We start from the raw sequence: 20,723 nt of genomic DNA on the forward strand, positions 1-20,723 counted from the left end.
AAAAACAAAATAAGTTTTATAGATTTCTTTTGTTGAGACCAGCAACCACTAAAAATGTTTTCAACTTGAATGAACAAAATAAAATATATGTTGAAACAAGAAACAATTGTGTTACTGAAACAATTTCACTATAACGAAAATATTTGACTTCTAAAGTAAATTTGAACATTGTCCTGAAGGAACTTTTAATTACAAGTTTCATGCAAAAAGAAACAAGTATGAAAAGAAATAAGTAATATATTGGAATTAGAACTTGAAAGAAGTTTAAGTAATTTTTTTCAAATGAAAAAGATTTAATGTAAATTAAAGCACCTTATAAAAGAGAAAGAGACATGAATAGCATAATTTTGATTCATGAATGGTAAAATCTGGAATGTTGAAGCAAGAGGTTTATGAGAAGCTTTGAGAGTGAGGAAATCAGCATATGCAATGGAGTTTCCTTCTTCCTCTTCTTCCTCCATCTTCTCCCCGCGCCCCTCAGACGACACCGTTTTCTACGCCATATACCCTGACTCCCCCACCGTCACTGCCACTGCCACCGCCACCACCACTCTCCACTCCCTCCACCTCGAAATCCTCCAAACAATATCCCCCTTCACCCAAGACTACATCTGGCAGCACCAACCCTTCACTCTCTCCGTCTCGACTGCCCCCAACCCCTCCTGCCCCTGCCCATCCTCCTCCAACCTCCCCCACCTCCACGGCCGCCTCCGCTACGGCGACAACCTCGATGACGAGTGGTTCGCCGTCTTCCTCCTCTTCCATATCTCCCTCCGCTTCCCCTCCCTATCCATCCGCCTCTGGGACTCCGACGGCGACTTTCTCCTCATCGAGGCCGCCTTTCACCTTCCTCGCTGGCTCAACCCCGACACCTCCCACCACCGCCTCTTCCTCCGCCACGGAAACCTCCACATCGTCCCCCGAGACCGCCTCCCTCAACCCTCCCTCCTCGACTCCCTCGCCTTCGTCGCCAATTCCGGCCACGAATCCCTCGCCTCTGACGCAGTTCAGCGCGCCGTGAAGAAACGCATCGAGGACTATCCCGAGCGCGCCAGGAGGCACATGCACAGGGTTAGGGTTAGGGTTCCTGTGTCCGTGGCGCGGGTTCTGAAGCACGAGCCGCGGTTGATTTCGCTCGCGGTGGAGGGGTTCTACGACAGGGATGTAGACACGATGAAATTTGCCGCGAGGATGGATAGGTTCGTGGAGAGAGGGACAGCGGAGGAGTTGGTTTGCATTTCGGTGAAGATGTCGAGGGCGATGTACGCACAGTTGGTGCAGCAGCGGTTTCAGGCTCCGAAGTGTTACCCGGCGATGCCGGGTCGGGTTGAGAGGGAGGAGTTTGTGGAGGCGGAGCTGGGGATGAAGATAGCATGTGGATTGGAGATGATGTATCAGCAGCGGAAGCGCGATGGGGTGGAAGGGCAAGGGAGCACTTGGGAGGCGTTTAGGAAGAGCTTGGAGAACAGTGGCTACTTCCAAGGGCTGCTTCCGGGTTCCTCTGAGTATCAGAGATTGGTGCAGAGTGCTCAAGAGTATTATAGGAACACTTCTCTGCATTCCCAGACCAGGTTCAAATTGGAACTAGGCTATTGATTTTTATTTGAATTTAGTCTTGTTTTTGTGTCTGATGGATATTGGCCTTTTGGTTGTGTGTGTTTAGTTTAGCTTAGCTTCTTGGTTTAACTAGTTTTTTCTTATTTTTTCATTGATGAGATCATGCATTGATTATAGATATGATCAAAGTAGAACTTATAAAAGGCTTGGACAATCCTTATTTCAGAGCATGTTTTTAGGGTTTTGTTTGACCAAGCCCAAACTCAAGATTACATCAGTCTATCGTATTAGGGTTCCCTTTTTTATCCTAATAAGAAAACTACCTACTCCTGATCCCTTTCGTTAAATCTCCATGCTGGATGTCTAATCTTGAACGTGAAGGGGTGTGTATAGATCTCACGTTGATTAGAATGGATAAGTGCTCTTTGTTGACAATGATTATATGGGGGCATTGGGGAATTGGTCTACCTAGGTTCTGATGTGATGTTGTTTGTTTTGAGTTAAACCTCCAGGTTTTATGTTGGTTTTTTGTTGGTTTTTACCATTGCTAAGCTGAAAATTTGTTGCAGTGAGTTGATGAATGCTCCTGTTAGACGAATAGATGAAATTCTGGCTCTGCCTCACTCAGTGGACGATTTTAAGGATCAGGAGGTTCCTCCATCTGATGATGATTCCTGGCTTTATGATGGAGAGGAAGAATTGAACTCTGTTCTTATGGAAAGACAAAAGGAGATGGAACAATATGACTTAAAACACAAAAAGAAAGGGAAAGCAAAAGAGGATAAAGATACTGGTCGGTCATCTGCTTTGAATGCTGACGAATTTGATCCTGGAGATATAGCAAAGACCATGCAGGCATTTGTCCATAAGTTGTCAAGTTACAAGGGTGCTGAAGCTCCTGATGACAGGTTAGTTTAGTGACGAACAGTCATTTAGCATACCTGTACCTGATATGCAGTCTTAAATCACTTACTGTGTAGGCATCTTTACTTCGAAAGGATTAGGGGGTTATTCGAATAATTTCTTTCTCATGATGTACGCTGACATAAATTCAGTATCATATCATAGATCCCCTGGGATACAGGTTTAGGTCTAACACCCCTGCCTATTAATTAAAATTGGTATTCCCAAAAGTCAAATGTGGTCCTGCTTGGACAAGAATGTAAAATAGCTTTTCAAATCCAAAATAAGCTGCTGTGGGCTTATTTTCCTAATTTTAAAATAAAACATACAAACACTAGTTTTTTTTTTAAGCTGAAACCAGCTCAGGTTTTAACTATTTTTATAATAATTTCGCAATTTCTAAGTAAAATAACCTTAATTATTAAGTATTATTGAATAACATAATAACATTTAGTATATGGTATAAATAGTTTTTCTTGCTACTGGTTAATTTTTCTGGATGCTGTTCATAATTGTACCTCTCAGACTGTGCTGTGTTACTTTATTATGTAATATCTGGGATTTTTCTTGTAAAGGAATAAGGAAGTGAACCTTGACGTGGACCAATTTATTAAAGACATGGAATCAATAATGAAGCCTTCAGACAATGAAGCTGCCAACAACAATATTGAAGAAGGATCATCCTCTGACCCGGACTTTGGTGAGATCTCATGTCTTAGTTTACTGTTGAATAGCTTCTCACTTTAGTTGTTATATATTAAACTTTTCAATTTGCATTTATTTTCTGCTAATGGATTATTTTGTAAAAGACTTCTTTTACACCATTACATTAGTACATTTTTTGTGATGTCATGCTTGTAAGCCATTACAATTCACATCTTGTAGGTTTGAACCTTTTGGCTATCTGTTTTGCAAATTCTCCAAATTTCTTTCTCTGTTGTGACTGTAGCATGCATAGTTCTAGTAGAATGAAGGTAGGACTTCCTCTAATTTCTTTTCAAATTTCACTTTCCTGTCAATGGTTTGGATTAAGTGCTAGCAAATTCTTTATTGTGGTTTCTATGGTTTATCACATTACTGTAGCTAGTTTTTCATGTGTTAACCACAATAGTTTCAGGATACATTGTATTTAATAGTTGCTATGTATTAAAAAGTTGACTTTAAGCCTAATATGTACTAATCTCTAGTCGACGTGGGATCTCCTACACACCCTTCACGCTGAGATTACCAACTTGTGCGTGAGATTATATATTTATGGGTGGTCCGATAATGGTCCGATAGATAAGCCCAACAAACACTCGTTAGGATAGACTCTAAATGACTTTGATAACATATTAAGAAATAGACTTTAAGCCTAACTCTACCTCATAAAACCGGCTTATAAGATGAGGTTTGCACTCACTTATAAATTATGAAATGTCCTAATATCTAGTCGAGGTGGGATTCTCTTAGGATAAGTTTGGTAAGGAGGAGATATGGAAGGATAAAATCATATAAATAAAAAAGTGAAGGAAAATAGAGTAAAAATTAAGTGTGTATGGTTGAAGATAAATATAAAAGAAATGGGGGGAGATGTAGAGAATCTAGGGAAAGTAGGTGACAAACAGAGTAGAAAAATACTGGTGGGACCCGCTCACCTTTTAATTCTCTCTTTCTTATCTCTATTCTACCAAACAAACTCATTTAGTTCGATCACCGGTGTTTCCTTCCCTTCAACAAAGCAGAACATTAATTGTTTGTTAGGAGTACTGGTACCTCAGTTTTAGTATGTATAATGAATTAATTTATAGAATTTCAACCAAATAGGAAATAACCTGGCCAGTTAATTTGATGCCTTCTCCCTTGGTATCATTTGTGGATTCTTATATTTTTATTGGTTATGCAGATGATTCTGAGGGTGATGTGGGTGAATTGGGGGAGGATGATGAGGATACTTTCATGTGGTCCTATTCTGATGCTATGAATCAAGAACTAAAGGCAACCACTCTTCAGAAAAGTTTTGTTCGTGCTAATGAAATTCCAAAGGATCAGGTATTTGTTTGCATTTGCATGAGGAAAGAATATGCTAAATTTTAATCTGTAGTGATGTGTATTTGTCCAATGTTTTTAAAATCATTGGACCAGTCATTGAACTAATTAAGGCATTAATTCAAGGCATTGATTCAAGGAAATATTAAGTAACGGATGTATCACCGCTATAATCTATAAAGTGGTATTTTTTTACCCACAACCATAGACCTTTCATGATGGGAGGTCTGCTATGGCGGCAGCATTGATTGCAAAAGGCTGTGTTTATATGGTGGAATTTTGGTCTTCCACCTAATTCTCCCATTGATAATGCTGTGGTTGAATCAGTATTAATATAATAATAACTGAATAATAGTATGATTTTATAACACTATAAAATCTAAACCGCAAGTTATAGGTTTTTAACATTCAAAATACATACAAAAGTATAAATAAGTTTCAACACTACACAATAGCATTCATTGACTATAAAGTTCATATCTAGAACAAAAAATAAAATGTCAAATACTTCAGATTTTTTTAAGAAAAAATTATTAAACATTTTTCATTGATATGCTCTAATCCATTTTTTCTTTTTGTACTGTGTTTTTTTCCAATTTTTTATTTGTTTTCTGGTTCAATGACTTCTTTTTTGTGGACCGATGTTATGATTTATCTGAATCAAACAGTTGATCTGTATATCAGTTTTCTAGTGTGACCTGCCAGTCTGATTTTCATACAAACTTCTGAAGGTCCTTTGAAACCAAAGAAATAAAGTATATATAGCAGTGTCATACAAAGGTCCAATCATGTTTTATTTTGGCATTTGGTTATGCTAGTAAAGTGTGGATTCTCTCTATCTTCATGTTGCATTATTGTTTACGATAATCTATTGAATTTTATTGTAGCTAGGGTTCTTCTGCTCATGTATGTTTGTGTGCATGATTAATATGAAATAATAATAAACTTGTGGGTTTAATACATATGTGTACTGTCTTTGTAAAAGTTTACATTATTAATTCCTCTTTTGCATGACTTTTAAAGGTGTTATTATTATTATTATAAAAGTCAACAAGCATGCCATATATCACGGTTTGTGATAGAATGACTTTGTAAAAGAAGGTTTTACATTGTTAGGGCTTGTATTAGTTATTCTAAAATTATTCTGTTAATAATAAAATTGCAATTATAACATGAAAAGTTAATAATACTGATTTATAATTCAAAAAATGATGAAAAACAATATTATAATCTTAAAAAGGGATGATTACAGACTACAGCATCCTATATCATAAATATTAAAAAACTAGAAATATACATACATATATAAAATTCATGTACCTGTAAAATTCGAAATCCAATTAGTAATCAATTTTAAAATTCAAGATAATAGTCAAATATGGTGTAGAATAAATATTATATATTTTTAGATCTCTTATTATAATATGATAATTACTATTATTTTACCGTGCAATGATAAAAATAAATATTTGAAACAAATATTATTACTACATAACATGTTTAAAAATAAATATCTAATTTTCATCAAATAAAAGTATTATTTTATTGTTTTAACAGCTATGATATTATTGTTTTATCATTACTTCTATCATTCATTTGACATTGATTTAATCCTCTAATTTTAATATCAAGTTTCCTAAATAGTAAAAAAATAGTCTTTAAAATATTTATTTCATATATAAGAAATCTTAAAATGATAAATTTAATACCAGTTGCTAGACTGATGTTTTGTTCTGTTCTTGCACTTTCAGGGAACATCAAATGCATCAGAACATAATATGGACGAGGATTTTTCTCCAGTAGATGTGGATGTAAATTTAGTAAAAAGCTTTCTTGATTCCTTTTCTTCCCAACAAGGCCTTCCTGGTCCGGCTTCTAATTTGCTCGGCCTCATGGGGGTGCAGTTACCACAAGATACAAAGAAGGGCAATTGAAGATACTGAAGTATTTCTCTGGGTTTAAGTTTTGGGATTCTCCAATGATATACAGTCTCTGGATGGCATGTTTCCCAACCTGTTTGCCGCTATCTTTTGTTTTTCACGTTGGGTAGGCACCTGCTTAGCAGAGGGCATATGGAAATGCTTGCTAATAATGGTATAACTTTACTAGGTTTTGGCACTTGATATGAACTTGCCTCCAGAGAAAAGCAAGACAACGTTCACATGTAGCTTGTTTATTGGCTGTAATACAGGTGGCGAGAGAAGTCTACCAAATTATTGGTTAATTATATTAATGGCAAATTTATTTTTTATATTTGGTTTTTGTCATCCACTATTGACGGTTTTTGATTCCTTACTTTTCAGGGTTTAGTGAGTATCATCTAATGCTGTTCTGGTGATATATGGATTTCTGCTTTGCTATCCATAAAATTATCAGTACCAAATCTTCCACTCGTATGCTCAAAATACAAAGGGAAATGCAAACCAAAATACTACATTTTGTCATACTTCTCATCAACTTATGATTTATGAACAAGCAAAAAATGAAAATTAAATATTCCCTTTTAGTAAAAGACATCTGTCAATAAACTGCAGCCTAATTTAACCGATAAGAGAATTTTCACAAAGATGAAAAAATTAAATCAACCGTTGGAAAATATTTTACAGATGGCCCTGCTCCTACCGGTATTTCCTATGCATTCCAGGGGCCATACAGGAGAAGATTGATTGTTTCTTTGGTTTGGAGCCAAAGATAAAAGACCTCAGAGGAACCTTGGCCCGAGTCTCTGATTGTCTTAGCTGGCCATTTTGTTGTCTTTTTGAAACCGAGAACCCATGTTCATCATTCAACTTCACCAGGGCCTTTTCTACGTCAATTTGGAGAGCTGATACAACATCCAAACCCGCTTGAAGTTCATCAGCAACCTTGTTGTTTTCCTGTTTCATGTTCAATATCTCACCTTGGAACTTGGCAGCTTGGTAACTTGTGAACCTGAAATCATCATCTTCAGCACTGGTTTTCAATGCTGCTGTTATCTCTTCTTGGATGTCACACAAAGATGAGAATCGACTTTGCAGTTCTTCCTTCAACACGGCACCTTTTTCCATCCAGACTGCTATTTCACTCTGGATCTCTGTTAGGTGTTTGTAAATAGGTTTTGCATCTGATTTTACAGAATACTTTATGCTACTACTACTATCTAACGACTTTCCTCTTTCATCTAGTTCTGATAACTCGGTCTGCAAATCTTTGATAGTGGTTTCAAACTTCTGTATCTCAGAATAATAAGCACTGAATTTTAACCAGAAAGTTAAGTTCTCCTCTAGAATTTCATCCATGTTTGACCGGAATTTCTCTTCGATGGGAGAAATAGATTCAGGTTCAATTTTTAGAAATTCCTCAAGGACGTGCTGCTTTTCTTGTTGCATCACTACAGTTATCTCTGTTGAATCCTCATTTCCTTCAAAGCTTCTCTGCATGAGACCTAGTTTTTGACGCAGAAGTCTTATCTCTTCGTCTTTCATGGCATTGGCTGTCTTCAGTTCTTTTAGCTGCAAAGATGAATCAAAGCTGCTATCTTGATTTTTCTTCTCTATTTCAGTCAGCCTCTTCTTGACATCTTTATAATTTCGAAGAGTAGTAGTATACTCAGTCAACAGAACTTGTTCTCTATCCTGCATTCCATTTGTAAACAATTTCCGCCAATCAGGTTCATCTTCTTGTGCTGTTGCCTGCTCCTTGAAATCAACTTTGAGACCATTCTCTATCTCACACGAACTTTGTTTAGCATCATCTTCTTGTGCTGTTGCCTGCTCCTTGGAATCAACTTTGAGACCATTCTCTATCTCACATGAACTTTGTTTAGCATCATCTTCTTGTGCTGTTGCCTGCTCCTTGGAATCAACTTTGAGATCATTCTCTATCTCACAAGAACTTTGTTTAGCCTCATCTTCTTGTGCTGTTGTCTGCTCCTTGGAATCAACTTTGAGACCATTCTCTATCTCACATGAACTTTGTTTAGCATCATCTTTTTCCTGTTTCTCCGAACTCTCTGAAGAACTGCCTAGCTTGTTGCTTGCAAGTTTCTGGCCAACTTCCTGATCTTCTGTGGTAGTGCTCACATCAGCTGTTGCCTTTTCATCACATTTGCCAGGATTTACATTCTTCTCTTGTTTTTTTAACTCTTCCGGAAATTCCATTTCTAAGGAACTGGTGATCTTAACCTCATTTACCGACTTAACATCATTTTCCAACGAACCGGTGACATTAGCTTCATTAGCAAATGGTGAGCCAGTGACCTTGGCCTTGTTGTCTGATGTTAGATCATCTTCAACAGTACTAGCAACCTTAAGCCCCTTATCTGTTGCATCATCCTCTACCAAACCAGTTGTAGACTCGCATTTTAATTCCTCTTGGGTTGATGAATCCTTTTGTTCATCTGATAAATGCGTGGTCTTAGCCTCCTCACCTGACTGCACGTTTTGGACTTTCTCTGAGAGATGATCAAGATTAGAATGTGCTTCAGTGAATTGGTTTTGGAGATTGCTATTCTGATCCTCAACCCTTTGGTTTAGATCCTCTACTCCATGCATCTTTTCTTCCATCTTTCTCAGTTGGTCGCTCAATTTATTTTTGTCCTTGATAAGATTTTCCTTATCATTTTCCAGAGTTCGAATCTGCTCCTGAAGTTCATCAGTTTCTGTTCTCAAACTCTTCACCATAGCACTCTGGGATGATATTGCAGTTTCCAAGCTGATCACTTTGTTCACTAGCTCATCAATCTTCTCTGCCATCTCTGCTACACTGAGTGATGAATTAGAGCTAGGCTCAAAGTTCTCTTTAATGTTCTCCTTTAATAATTGCAACTCCTGCTTCTTCCGAATCAATCCATCGGCATTTTCATCCAACTCTGTTTCTGCTATTTTTTTTAAATCTCTTTGGATCCTTGGCTCTTTGGAATTGTTCCGATCATAATGGAATTCGTCCATAAGAGAGCCCAACTTGGCCTTGACATCCTTTACCCTTTGTGACTCGATTTTAGTTTCATCAACTGATCTTTCCTGTCTCTCTTCTAACTGCGTCAATGCCTCTTGGCATGATTGAAGAGCAGTTCCTGCTATCAAACGGCGAGCTTCATCATCTTCAATATCAACACCTTCTCCAAGTTCTTCTTGCAGAGTGGAAACTCTCTCTTGCAATTCCTTTATTTGCTCCTCAGTGTCCCAGTACCTATCGCGGGCATTCTCATAAGAGTTCTTTACAAATTCTTTCACAGTTTGTAGGGCCAGAATCTGTTTCTGCAGCTTGTCAACCTCTTCAAGTGCCTGTTTTCTGCTCAAACCAGATTTAGGAGTTTTTGGAGTAGTAGCAGCTGCAGTAGCAGCTGGTTTCTTGGATTGAAATTTCTTTGTGGCTGTTGCTGTTGTTATGACAGTTTTTAAATCTTTATGGGGAGGCTTTGGTATATTTTTTACCCCTTCGGGTTTTTTTTTTTGAGGCTTTTGTGATGCATCGTCGTCATCTTCATCCATAAATGGGACGCGATCTGGAAAGACAGAAGCAATGGTGTTGTTGGCATTTTGCAATTCTGTTGATATGTGATCATATCGTTCAGCTAAAGCCCGGTAAGCCTTGAATGACTCCTCCACAAAGCTTATCAGTTCCGGTCTCCTTTTGTAATACATCTCTGCTCTCTTGGCGAAAGAGTCACCCTCTTCCGCTAAGAGCTTCATAACAGTTTGCACTTTTTCCTCCATATCTGCAGTTTTGTTTATATATTTTAGATACCCAACTAAATTCATTTATAAAGGCAAAGACACATAAAAGTGAGTTTTGTTGATCCTACCTAGGCATCTAGCCGTGGCTCAAGCAAATATTTAATTCAGTATTCTAATTAATAACATGAAAACTATGTATCGATATATCCACATGGTAAGCATCTCCATAAATTCTAAATTTATAGGAAATACTTCAATAACTTCAAGGAATGCAAACTACAAAAAAGAATGTTTAGTGAGAAAAAATGAAGCTAATAAACGTCAGGAAGGCATTTTATCAAAAACAGGGAGGGAGAGAGACGGAGTCATTCTATGCCACACTTTCTCTCTCACATTGCCCAAAATAGCATTATGATTTTTGAGAAAATTCAATTGAAAAGTGAAAAAAAGAAGTGCATATGTAATTTCTGATTAGTAAAGGTTCAGATTTGGAAATAAGAACACGTTGAGAAGCATTTTCAGAATCCATATAAAGCAATTAAACTTTGAGCACGAGTAACATAAAATCTTTTTCTTAAGGGTCTCTCTACTCATGCAGTTGAATTTCCTGATCACGGATAAATGTATTATAGATAACACTATTTGAATACAAGGCATGCATAGTTTAGAGGTTTAACTCCACAATGAAATGAAATTGACCATCAAAAGCATGCACACCCACATTTGTATAATCTAACGTTTACATCGTATGCCATGAATGTGCACAAAAATTCAATCAGAAAAAGGAGATAAAGTCATCATCACCTTGAAGGTTTTGCTCCATCCATTTTGATTGCTTTGTTCTGATGTGGCTAACCCACCACCATGAATAAGCATTGCTTGCTGCCCTCTGCAACATTTTGGTTGGTTGTTTCTTCTTCTGTGCTCCTAATTGGTGTATTAAGATCTTAATAATGTGAGAGTCAAAAACATGCAAACCGTGTTTCTCCTATTACTCTATCCGTTTGAGATGGAGAAGAGAAGACATGGATTCCATGACAGCAAGGGACTAAGAGAAGAAAGTGGAAAAAAGGGTAAAGAAAAAAAAGAAAGAAAGATAATGAACAGAGAGAAAACGTGGGAACTAAGATGTTGTGCTAATTATGGGATAATGGAGGAGAGCAAAGTTCGCACGAATTTAATGTCCAAACCTTACTTTTGAAAAAGCATTGCAATAAAATGATATAAAGAATCACATAATGCATGCATTCAACGACCCACGTGCCTGTGCCATTCTCCAGCTTTGCTTGCTTTATACACCTTTAATCTCTTTCTCTCTTAAATTACAATCTTACCTGTCAAACTCTGCATAGCAGAATCCAACATCAAATTAAATTAATAATTCAACAATCACTACTTGTGTGCTTTTTAAAGCTATAAACTTCATTAGATGAACTTGTTAGTTATCTTTAAAGCTCATATTATTTTCTTCACACTAAATCATCTAACAAACTTTGTTTCTATTCTTAAGGCAACTTTTTCTCAAAAGCAAATTATTTCTCCTAACAAACTCCTATGATGTTGAATTTTAAGCTAAAATTAACACATCGTATGCATTATTGTGAAACCATAAATGTGTGTCTGTTTCCTAAATTTGATCATACGAAAAAGTTCCTTAGGAAAGCTGTAATGAAGTGGCGGTGGCCGACTTTTGTCGCGGAAAGGTGACTTTGTTGAACAAAGTTTAACAAAGTTTTTGAGAGACAGAGAGATTAAAAATATAAAATTGCGTGTTTCTGCTATTTTTGGAGGCACGTTCTGTTCACTACTTTGGCCTGCAACGACGCTACAAATATGAAAATAATTTACAATTTTAGAAAGGTCTTTGACTAATATAATAATGTTGTTTTCAGGTTCTTCCTTTCTCTAACTGGAACAAGATTTGGGAACAAAATCAAAATCTTTTCCGATATCGTTCTACACAAAGATCCATTTTCAAGATTTGTGTAAAAAAATAATTATATGAAATGCCCTACTCACATAAACATAGCAAAATAAGTTTTACTAATGGGTATTATTTGTTTATACTGAAAAATATTTTTTACGTCTTATAGTTTTAGTTTTAGTTAAATATGTATTTGTTATCGATATTACTTTTATCTGAAAAATCTTTCATTCAAATTTTATAATAAATAAATTTTTAATGTAAAGTAGAATGTTAAAATATTTTACATTAATTTATTATTTATGCAATATTATAATATTATGATATAATTTATGTTGAAAATCTTGTGTAAAAAAAATTAATAAAAGTTTATTTCACTAGTTTATTTTTATTATGAATACCAAGATCTAAAGTTTACTACAAGTACTAAACAAATCTAAAATTTAGATTAAAGAAACAAACTAATTTCACATATATTATAGTATCGGAATAAAAAAATATATTTAATTCTACTAATTTTATAATTTAAAAATATATGAAAACTAGAGTTTTTGCTTAAAAAGAAAGTGAGAGCTTTTTAAAATTTAAGAAATCCCCCAAATAAAGTTATATTTTGAAATACAAAAGTTTGAGGGGCAAATAAATGATATCTCCAACAAATTACGCAAAATTAATTTGTTATAGCAAAATTAATCCTCTACAACATAATATTCATTTATTAAGATGTTAACTCTTTTAGCATATGATATTTTATGTTATTTTTAAAATAGTTTTATGTCAAACAAATATTAAAATACTCTATCAACACTAGTCATATTTTGTTATAATTTTAAATATTTTAGTTTAGTCTATTGTTTTATATTTTATATATAAGTTGTTACTATCCGTACATGTGTGATACTGTCATTGGAGGCAACTAACCAATGAAACTTTTGTCTCCAGATAGGATGATAACTGTCACCCTTTCCAAAAAAAAAAAACATTTTTGTATAATAGTTTTATCTTTATATATCTCTGGAATAATTTTTCTTGCAAAAAAAATAATTTTTTACTCTCAACCAATAAAAGTAATAAATGAAATTGAACTTTTATCTGTTAAAAAATTTATTTACAGTTTTTAGCCATATTTTCTTTACGTTTTAGTCTTAATATTGAAATTTTGTAATTTTTACATTCTTTTGTGTAAAGCACATGTGTCTTATCCCTATATTTTTCTATTTATCCTTTTTTTTTTCTTTCTTTTAACTATCTATCTACCTTTATATATATATATATATATATATATATATATATATATATATATATATATTATTTTATATTTTAAATTTTCATTCCAATTTTCATCATCTTCTTTTATCTATTTAAATTTCTCATTCGATTTTTATTTATTTTAGAATTAAATACTATAACATGATAGGTGAAGAGTCTAAAATTATTTTCATCCCAATACCTCTCTTTAGAATAAGTGTTTTTCTTTTTTATTTTTGAGTTTATAATTGATTTGATTAATTATATTTACATGTATTTTTGAATTTGATAATGACTTAGAAAGGTTAAATTGAGCATTATTAACTATTTTGGATAAGTTGTGAGTTTTTAACGTATTTTCATAGAGTGTAAAGTCTTTATTTGAATATAAAAAATTACCGTTGAATAATCAATAGGATGTTTGAGTGGGTGATCACCCGCTTCTTGAATGAGGAGTTTTTATAAATTTTTCATTCAAGAACTAATAAAACACTCAAGCGACACTACATAACTTGAATGAGAAGACTTTGGTAACATACCTTTTGTACGTTCTTTGCAAGTCATTCAAGCAATATTTTTTACTTTATGATATAAATCATATACATTAATTACAGAAAGTGTTGTTGGATATTTTGAGAGGAATTGATCTAAGAGATTTGGTACCTATGAGACCATATAAGTGACCTAGTGTTACCTTCTATCCAAAAATTCAAGACAATGTATTTGTGATTCTTTTTTCTTATTATATGTTACTCAATATTTTTATTTATATATTCAATGTGAGACTTAAACTTACTTGAATTCCTAATAATTTGTCCCTCAAGTATAAATTTCTTCTACATTGGTATACTCATTCTCAAGATTGACCTTTATTTGTCCCGCCATTTATCTTAATGGGACATGTTTGCCTACTCTGATACCACTATTGAGTTTCGAGAGAGAATTTACATCCCTTCCACATTGGTACATATTTTTAAAAACTCTGTCAGAATATAAGAAATCCTCCTCACATCTAGGATTCTTCACTCACATACTCGTGTGACCCAATCACCAAGATGAAATGTCATCTCTTATCCAAAACATTAATTAAGACAATGAGTTTTTGAGTTTTATTATTTATATATTATTTAACATTCTTAATTTTATTCAATGTGAAACTTGTACTCACTTAGATTTCTAACAAGTGTTTGTCTTTTCTTCTCTATTATTTTTATCTATTTGTACTTAGGTTTAATATAAATTTATATTGTGTGCGAATAATAACAAATAAATTTAATTGATAAGTATTAAAACATATTAAGATATACTAAGTTTTTCATATAAGATGGTGTATTTTTACTTATTTTCAAGGTCTTAATTGTCATGTTTGAAAAATTATTGTGATTATACTCAATGTGAACACATAAAAATGTAGATTCACGAGCTTTACACACACATACACACATTTATATATATATATATATATATATATATATATATATATTATGATGAAAAGCATGAAAAATCTATTCATCATTTATTTTTTGAATGTTCTAATGCTTTGCATATTTGGAGTTGGGTTCGACAGATTTTTCTTACTTCTCATTTATTTAATAAGGATGATCTTCTTTCTTTATTAAAACTAATGATAGACCTTTGGTTAAATTGACTAAGCTTGTTGTGATAACTTTTTCTATTTGGATGATATGACGAATGAGGAATTATGCTAGATTTCAGGATAAGATTGAGGTTTTTAGGGCTATTTCGATAATTAAATTTAGCGTAGGTTTAGGCGACACTAATATTTGTTTTCCAGGTAGTGTCCCTAATGGCGACAATTTACTTACATTTTTTTTTTCACGTAGTGTCCCCAATTGCGGCTCTAAGTTTAATTATTGTTGAAGATCTCACATTGATTAGATATTAGAACATTTCATATATAAGTGGGTGTAAACCTCACCTTATAAGTTGGTTTTATGAGGTTGAGTTAGGCTTAAAGTCCACTTCTTAATATGATATATGAGTTATCTCGAACCTATCCTAGCAATTGTTTGTTGGACTTATCAGGCCACCTACTATCGGTTCCTTACCGGATCACCCATAATATATAGTCTCACGCACGAGTTGGTAATATCGATGTGAGGGGTGTGTGTTGTTGGAGATCTCACATCGACTATAGATTAGGATCATTTTATAGTATATAAGTGGGTGCAAAGACTTAAAGTCCACTTCTTAATAATTATTTAATTTTATAGTCATTTTAGTGTTCCATAAACCTACGCTATAGTTAAATAATATATTTTTCTTTATGTAGGCTTAGCCAACACTACCTTGTAAATTTGTGTCCCATTGGAGGTCGTCTCTAATGGATAGCCATCAAAACATTAACTTCCATTTCTATTGGGACGCTAAGCTAACACTAGTCCTATGTAGAGTCTCTTTTTTACTCTTTGTGTCGCTCTTTTGGGGACTCTACCATCATTATTTTTTGTAGTGTTACTACTTGTGGAGGTATTTTTCGTGGGAGTATGAGGAAGTTTATTGGTGCTTTCTCTACGTCTCTTGAAGTTCAGACTTTATGGCTGCTGGGTTTTATGAAGTTATACATGCTATGGAGGAAGCTCAAAAGATGTGGCTTACTAATGTTTGACTTGAATGTGATTTTGCCTTGGTTTGTGTTGCGTTTACTGTTAGGACTAATCTTTTGTGGATGCTTCGTAATCGATGAAATATTTGTCTTAATTACTGTGAAAAAATCAGGTTTAGGGTTACTCATATTTTTCGTGAAGGAAATGCATGTGCTGATAAGTTGACTAATTTATGATTTATTCATAGAAAATCATTTCATTGGTATAATAGGCTTCCATCTAGTCTGTTCTTATAATTCTTTATGAATATGTATAGTCTACCTATGTATGTATCGTTTTTGTTAACATATGGGTTTTGGTCTAGTCTCCCATATTTTTGTATTTTTTTTAGTAATACTTTTTTCATGTGATGGAAGATGGTTGTTATTCCTTGAGATGTTAGCGTTGAGATGTCAAATTTTGATGCCTTTTATAATAGAATATATATATTATATGAAGTTATATATTATGATAAATGTATATATACATATGTATAAAGTGTTTTGAAATATTGTTTATATAACCTCTATAACTCAATATGCCTTTAGAACCGGGTGTTACATTTTGTACATGCTTAACTTATTTTATTTTTTATATTTAATTAATTAAACTATATTTTGACCGTTCCTTTAATAAATATGTTAGGCGTAAGATTAACTAGGTAAAAGTTATTTTAAATTACAAAAATAAATTACACATCTGGAAATAATGAGAGACCAAATTATAATGCAGTCAAAATTATTTAATTTTCGTAACATCAACAAATTTATCGTATATATATTTTTTAGGTTGAAAATTTTGTAAAAAGGAACTTATATTGGAGTATATTTTTAGATAAAAAATTTATGTAAGTTTTTAATATTTCGTTAATCTTTAAAGTCATGCTTTGGTTAGCTGTAGAATTTGCTTTCATTCTGTGCTATGCTATGTTTGGTTATTATTTCATAACAATGGAAATGAGGAAATTACGAAGAATGAAGGAGTCAAACAAATTCTTTTATCAGAGCTCATTCCTCCCTCTCACACACACCACAACTTAGACACCAAAAAACAACTTATGAGCCTTTTTTTGCTTATTTTCACAAATACTTTTTGTTTTTCTTTTTTAGAATTTTAAGTAAGAAATATATCTACACTAAAGGACAATTTTAGTAACCTTTTAATCCTTAATCAACAATTTTAATCCTTTTTTTTGGCTGTTTTAGTGTAAAAAACTCACAAGTTTACCCAAAGCTTTAATTAATACAAATAATTAGTTCCAGAGTTTAATTTCACCAAAATAAAAGAAGTATATACACAAATTAAAAATTGAATTAAAAGTTACAATTTTTTAAAAATGTAAAGATTAAAATCACAAGGAAATAGAAAATTCACGATCGCATATCAGAAATTAAAGGAAGAGTACAATTCTATTTTTTTGTAAAACGAATTTAGGAAGAACCAATAAAAAATGAAAAGAAGAAAGAAATTTATGTTTATCAACCAATCTCTAAACTAACCATATTTTCTCCACTTTACATAGTTTATTCATTTAACGCATTATAATTAAAAATGTTTGTTAAAAGTATGAATGATTAATTGCATTATCCCTTTTTTAAAATATGTTATCTTATAATCGTGTACAATTACCATCAGTCAAAATATAAAAACATTTCAGCTTATCCAAAGCATAATTCTTGCAATTCTCTTCCCATTATAATAACTCCATTTTCTTTTGGAATTTTCTAGATTGAAATTTTCCATTTCAATTTAAGCTTTTCACAATAAGAGGAGAGAAGATGATTTCTATGTACAGAAAATACATGGAATTATTTAGGCTCCTCTACTTCTAGAAGGTTGCAGAAGATGTAGTTTTCTACGCTTCAAAATTCTGAAGAGAAGCTAGCCAGTGTTCCACGTAGTTTTTACCTGCTGCGAATTCAAACAGTGTTCCAAAAACCCAATTAGAACGGTTCCATAATCTCTTCAAAAGGATACACAAATATTATAATACAGATGAATATATGAAGTGGAACTGTAAGATTAATAAGTAATGGAAATGAATGTTTTCACTCCATTGAAACCACTGCCAAAGACAAATTTCCCTAGTTTTCATATACAAAGAGATCAATTGAAAGTGGTGGGTTGTTATTGTAACACAATAGTGCCCAACTCACAGTTTGGGCTATGCAATTGTTACAGATTCAATCAATTTCATTTGTGTGTCTAGATACTACAAGATGATTTAGGTATAAATGTACATTCAACCATAAAGATCTGAATGCCAGGACCACTTTCCATGGACAAGAAAGAAGCAGTTCCGAGATAGAAAGGATTGTAACTGTTCATTGAAAAAAATTGCAGGGTGGAACATGAGAGAAAAGTATCAAGTCATTTGACTGTAGTAAAAAGGAAGGCAGTGATCAATTGACTGTGGCTTGAACTGTGTGGAGTTTAGGACCTTAAATCAGAGTGTGATGGTGAAGCTACTTCAATGCATAACTTTTTACTTTCATGAAGACAAGTAAAAGTGATATACCACCAGAACAAAAAATTCAAGCTAAGACTTTATATTCAAAATAAGAATTTGATACAAAGAAAAAAAAACACATGACAGAAGCATAAGGAAACCTCATGGAATAGGTAAGATACAACCAAAGAAAATTACCTCATAAAACTAAGGCTACTTTGCAGATCAGACATTGAACCATTAGAATATAAAAGAGGAACAAAAATCAGTATAGGATAGAACAAGAAACCCCAACAATATCCATATACACCAAGAAAAATACAAAAGTACAATGAATAAAAAAAACAAAGGCTGGTCAGATCAATGCATTTTAAGATAATTCTAAGAAAAAGGCAAAACTACTTGGTCTGTATCATGTAATATGTATTTGCCTATTTGTATTTGATAATGACTGACATCTCTTCATTAGCATCAGAGTCATCAACAAGGCCAAACCATCTGGAAAACTGTTGGTTACAAAATAATATAAAAGCTTAAAAACACCTGAACAAGAACAAGGTTTGTTTAACTTTAAAGAACCAGCACAAAAAAAGGTTAATCAAGTAAGTAAAAGTTAAACAGTGCTAGGAGTTGAAAGAGAATAAAATAACCCAATGAAAACAAAATCAAACATTTCAAGAGCACGTCCTGAATCTCACCAGAAGAAAATTCATTTGGAAGGTTCCTGATGGCACTCAAAAGCTCCTTGCTTGAACTCTCCACCTCCTTCCTATAGCAAGGAACCAGTACAGCAAAACTATTATCCAAATCGTCATCACTATGCAGGAATTCAGAGCCATGAGGCTCCAACCACCCAATGGACCAATCTGAGTCATCAGATTCAGAGTCAGAAAAACAACCATCACCATCAGATGACACCAGTACAACATCGCACTCTCTGTCAGGTCTCTTCTCTTCCCTGCTCTGCCATTTCCTTTTACTCTTCCTGTGGGAAGGAGCTATCTTTGTTCCCTTCACCGAAGGAAACTTCACAGTCTCTCTCTCCTTAAAACCCCATTCAGAGGATGAATTCAGTGGAGAGCCACTAGAAACTGGCTCTTTCTCCTTGCCACCCCACAACCACCATGACAAACGAGTTAAAGAGACAGCCATACTTCCAATTGCAGTGGTAAGTCAAAGCTAAAGGGTCACAATGAGTGAAGCTCTTTTGGTGGCCAAAGATTTGTGAAAGAATGAGGCCAAAAAATTTGAGAAACGGAATGGCCAGTGGTTCCTGCCTGTTGCAGTAACCACTATATTAGGAAATTATCCATTCATCAACAAAAGGAAATCAATTGGAAAATGGGGAAGACCACAAGAATTAATTTAACCCAGCAAACCTATTAATATAAATAACAATCAATAAAAAAAACAAAAACTTTGTTATTAAAAAAACACAAGCACGGATGAAACAGAAGCACTGAATTTACCAAGGTTTTCTTAAATATCAAACCCAGTTCAGTTTAGAAAGTTTAAGAACTTAAACCCAGTGAATATTTATCAAAAAAATCTAACACAGAAATCAAACACAGGTCTACCCACCGCAATGGAGAAGAACACAAAACCCAGTGAATATTTTGAGTAAAGACCTTTGCTTTAGGTCAAAATCCAGAATTCCCCCAAACTCAATTCACCAAAAGAATCACTGGAAATCCCATACTACTCGCCGAAAAAAACAGAACCTTTCAAACTGCTATGCTACCGGAAACAGAAACAGGGGAGATCGGACCAAGTGGCTCCGGGCGAAAGAAAAAAAAACCGCCGACACAATGCATAGGCTCGTGAGTCAACTCAAAACCCTAACTCGCCAATTAATCCTCTTTCTCTTCTTCTTTTTTCTCACTAACTGTCTTCCCCTTCTGCCTCTGTTTCTGGGTACGCTGGGAAGCAACCCAATCGTTCAAAGTCTCGTCTTCATCTGAATTTATAGAGCTACTTTTCACTTTTTCATCCTTTTCTCATCAACGGTCAAGATTGCACCGGTTATTCTGATCTACGGCCAGATAGAGGATCTTTCTCCACTTATTCTAATCCTCACTCATCTTATAACAATGCATCTCTGACCTATAGAGTAAGGTAGTTAACAATTTAGCATGAAATATGTTTTTTTAATCAGAAAATATTGGACGTTGATTCGGTGATAAGGGAGATAATAACCGTCCAAAGTAGCTGACGTGGATGACCATTACCCAATCATGTATGCATGTGCGGGTCCAACTTGTGAATACGTGTCAATAATGTCAACCAAAATAAGTTATATAAGATTATAAGGAATAAGGAACAACTTATGATTAAAAATTGTACTGTCTATA

General features: G+C 34.0%; 3 protein-coding genes and 1 pseudogene across 8 annotated transcripts; 2 read left to right on the top strand and 2 right to left on the bottom strand.

Annotated features, from left to right (window-relative positions):
- Window positions 1-266: 266 nt before the first annotated feature.
- LOC137811317 (suppressor-like protein) lies at window positions 267-6,741 on the top strand. Of its 3 annotated transcripts, XR_011081049.1 has the most exons (6): window positions 267-1,571; window positions 2,127-2,465; window positions 3,036-3,160; window positions 3,346-3,434; window positions 4,346-4,491; window positions 6,240-6,741. XR_011081049.1 is itself a non-coding variant. In XM_068613004.1 (5 exons), the coding sequence occupies exons 1-5, from the start codon at window positions 430-432 to the stop codon at window positions 6,420-6,422; spliced, it is 1,935 nt and encodes a 644-aa protein (XP_068469105.1). In that variant the 5' UTR covers window positions 267-429; the 3' UTR covers window positions 6,423-6,741. The 3 variants fall into 3 exon arrangements, 2 of the variants coding, with proteins under 2 accessions (XP_068469105.1, XP_068469107.1); XM_068613004.1 differs by lacking the exon at window positions 3,346-3,434; XM_068613006.1 differs by lacking the exon at window positions 6,240-6,741 and having other exon boundaries at window positions 325-1,571; window positions 4,346-4,492.
- A 164-nt stretch (window positions 6,742-6,905) lies between these two features.
- On the bottom strand, window positions 6,906-11,338 carry LOC137811316 (protein NETWORKED 2D). Its single transcript, XM_068613003.1, has 2 exons — window positions 10,950-11,338; window positions 6,906-10,186 (listed from the first exon to the last, which is right to left on the bottom strand). The coding sequence occupies exons 1-2, from the start codon at window positions 11,041-11,043 to the stop codon at window positions 7,107-7,109; spliced, it is 3,174 nt and encodes a 1,057-aa protein (XP_068469104.1). The 5' UTR covers window positions 11,044-11,338; the 3' UTR covers window positions 6,906-7,106.
- Window positions 11,339-17,581: 6,243 nt separating this feature from the next.
- Window positions 17,582-20,203, bottom strand: LOC137811318 (uncharacterized). Of its 4 annotated transcripts, none has more exons than XM_090298529.1 (3): window positions 19,954-20,203; window positions 19,071-19,649; window positions 17,582-17,831 (listed from the first exon to the last, which is right to left on the bottom strand). In XM_090298529.1, exons 2-3 carry the CDS (start codon window positions 19,522-19,524, stop codon window positions 17,779-17,781), a joined length of 507 nt encoding a protein of 168 aa, XP_090154655.1. In that variant the 5' UTR covers window positions 19,525-19,649; window positions 19,954-20,203; the 3' UTR covers window positions 17,582-17,778. The 4 variants fall into 4 exon arrangements, with proteins under 4 accessions (XP_090154655.1, XP_090154654.1, XP_068469109.2 ...); XM_090298528.1 differs by having other exon boundaries at window positions 17,582-17,834; XM_068613008.2 differs by having other exon boundaries at window positions 19,071-20,203.
- LOC137809338 (uncharacterized) lies at window positions 19,548-20,257 on the top strand (annotated as a pseudogene).
- The last annotated feature ends 466 nt before the right edge of the window (window positions 20,258-20,723 follow it).

The sequence above is a fragment of the Phaseolus vulgaris genome, chromosome 2, assembly GCF_051622355.1.
Source record: "Phaseolus vulgaris cultivar YP4 chromosome 2, ASM5162235v1, whole genome shotgun sequence".
Taxonomy (NCBI): domain Eukaryota; kingdom Viridiplantae; phylum Streptophyta; class Magnoliopsida; order Fabales; family Fabaceae; genus Phaseolus; species Phaseolus vulgaris.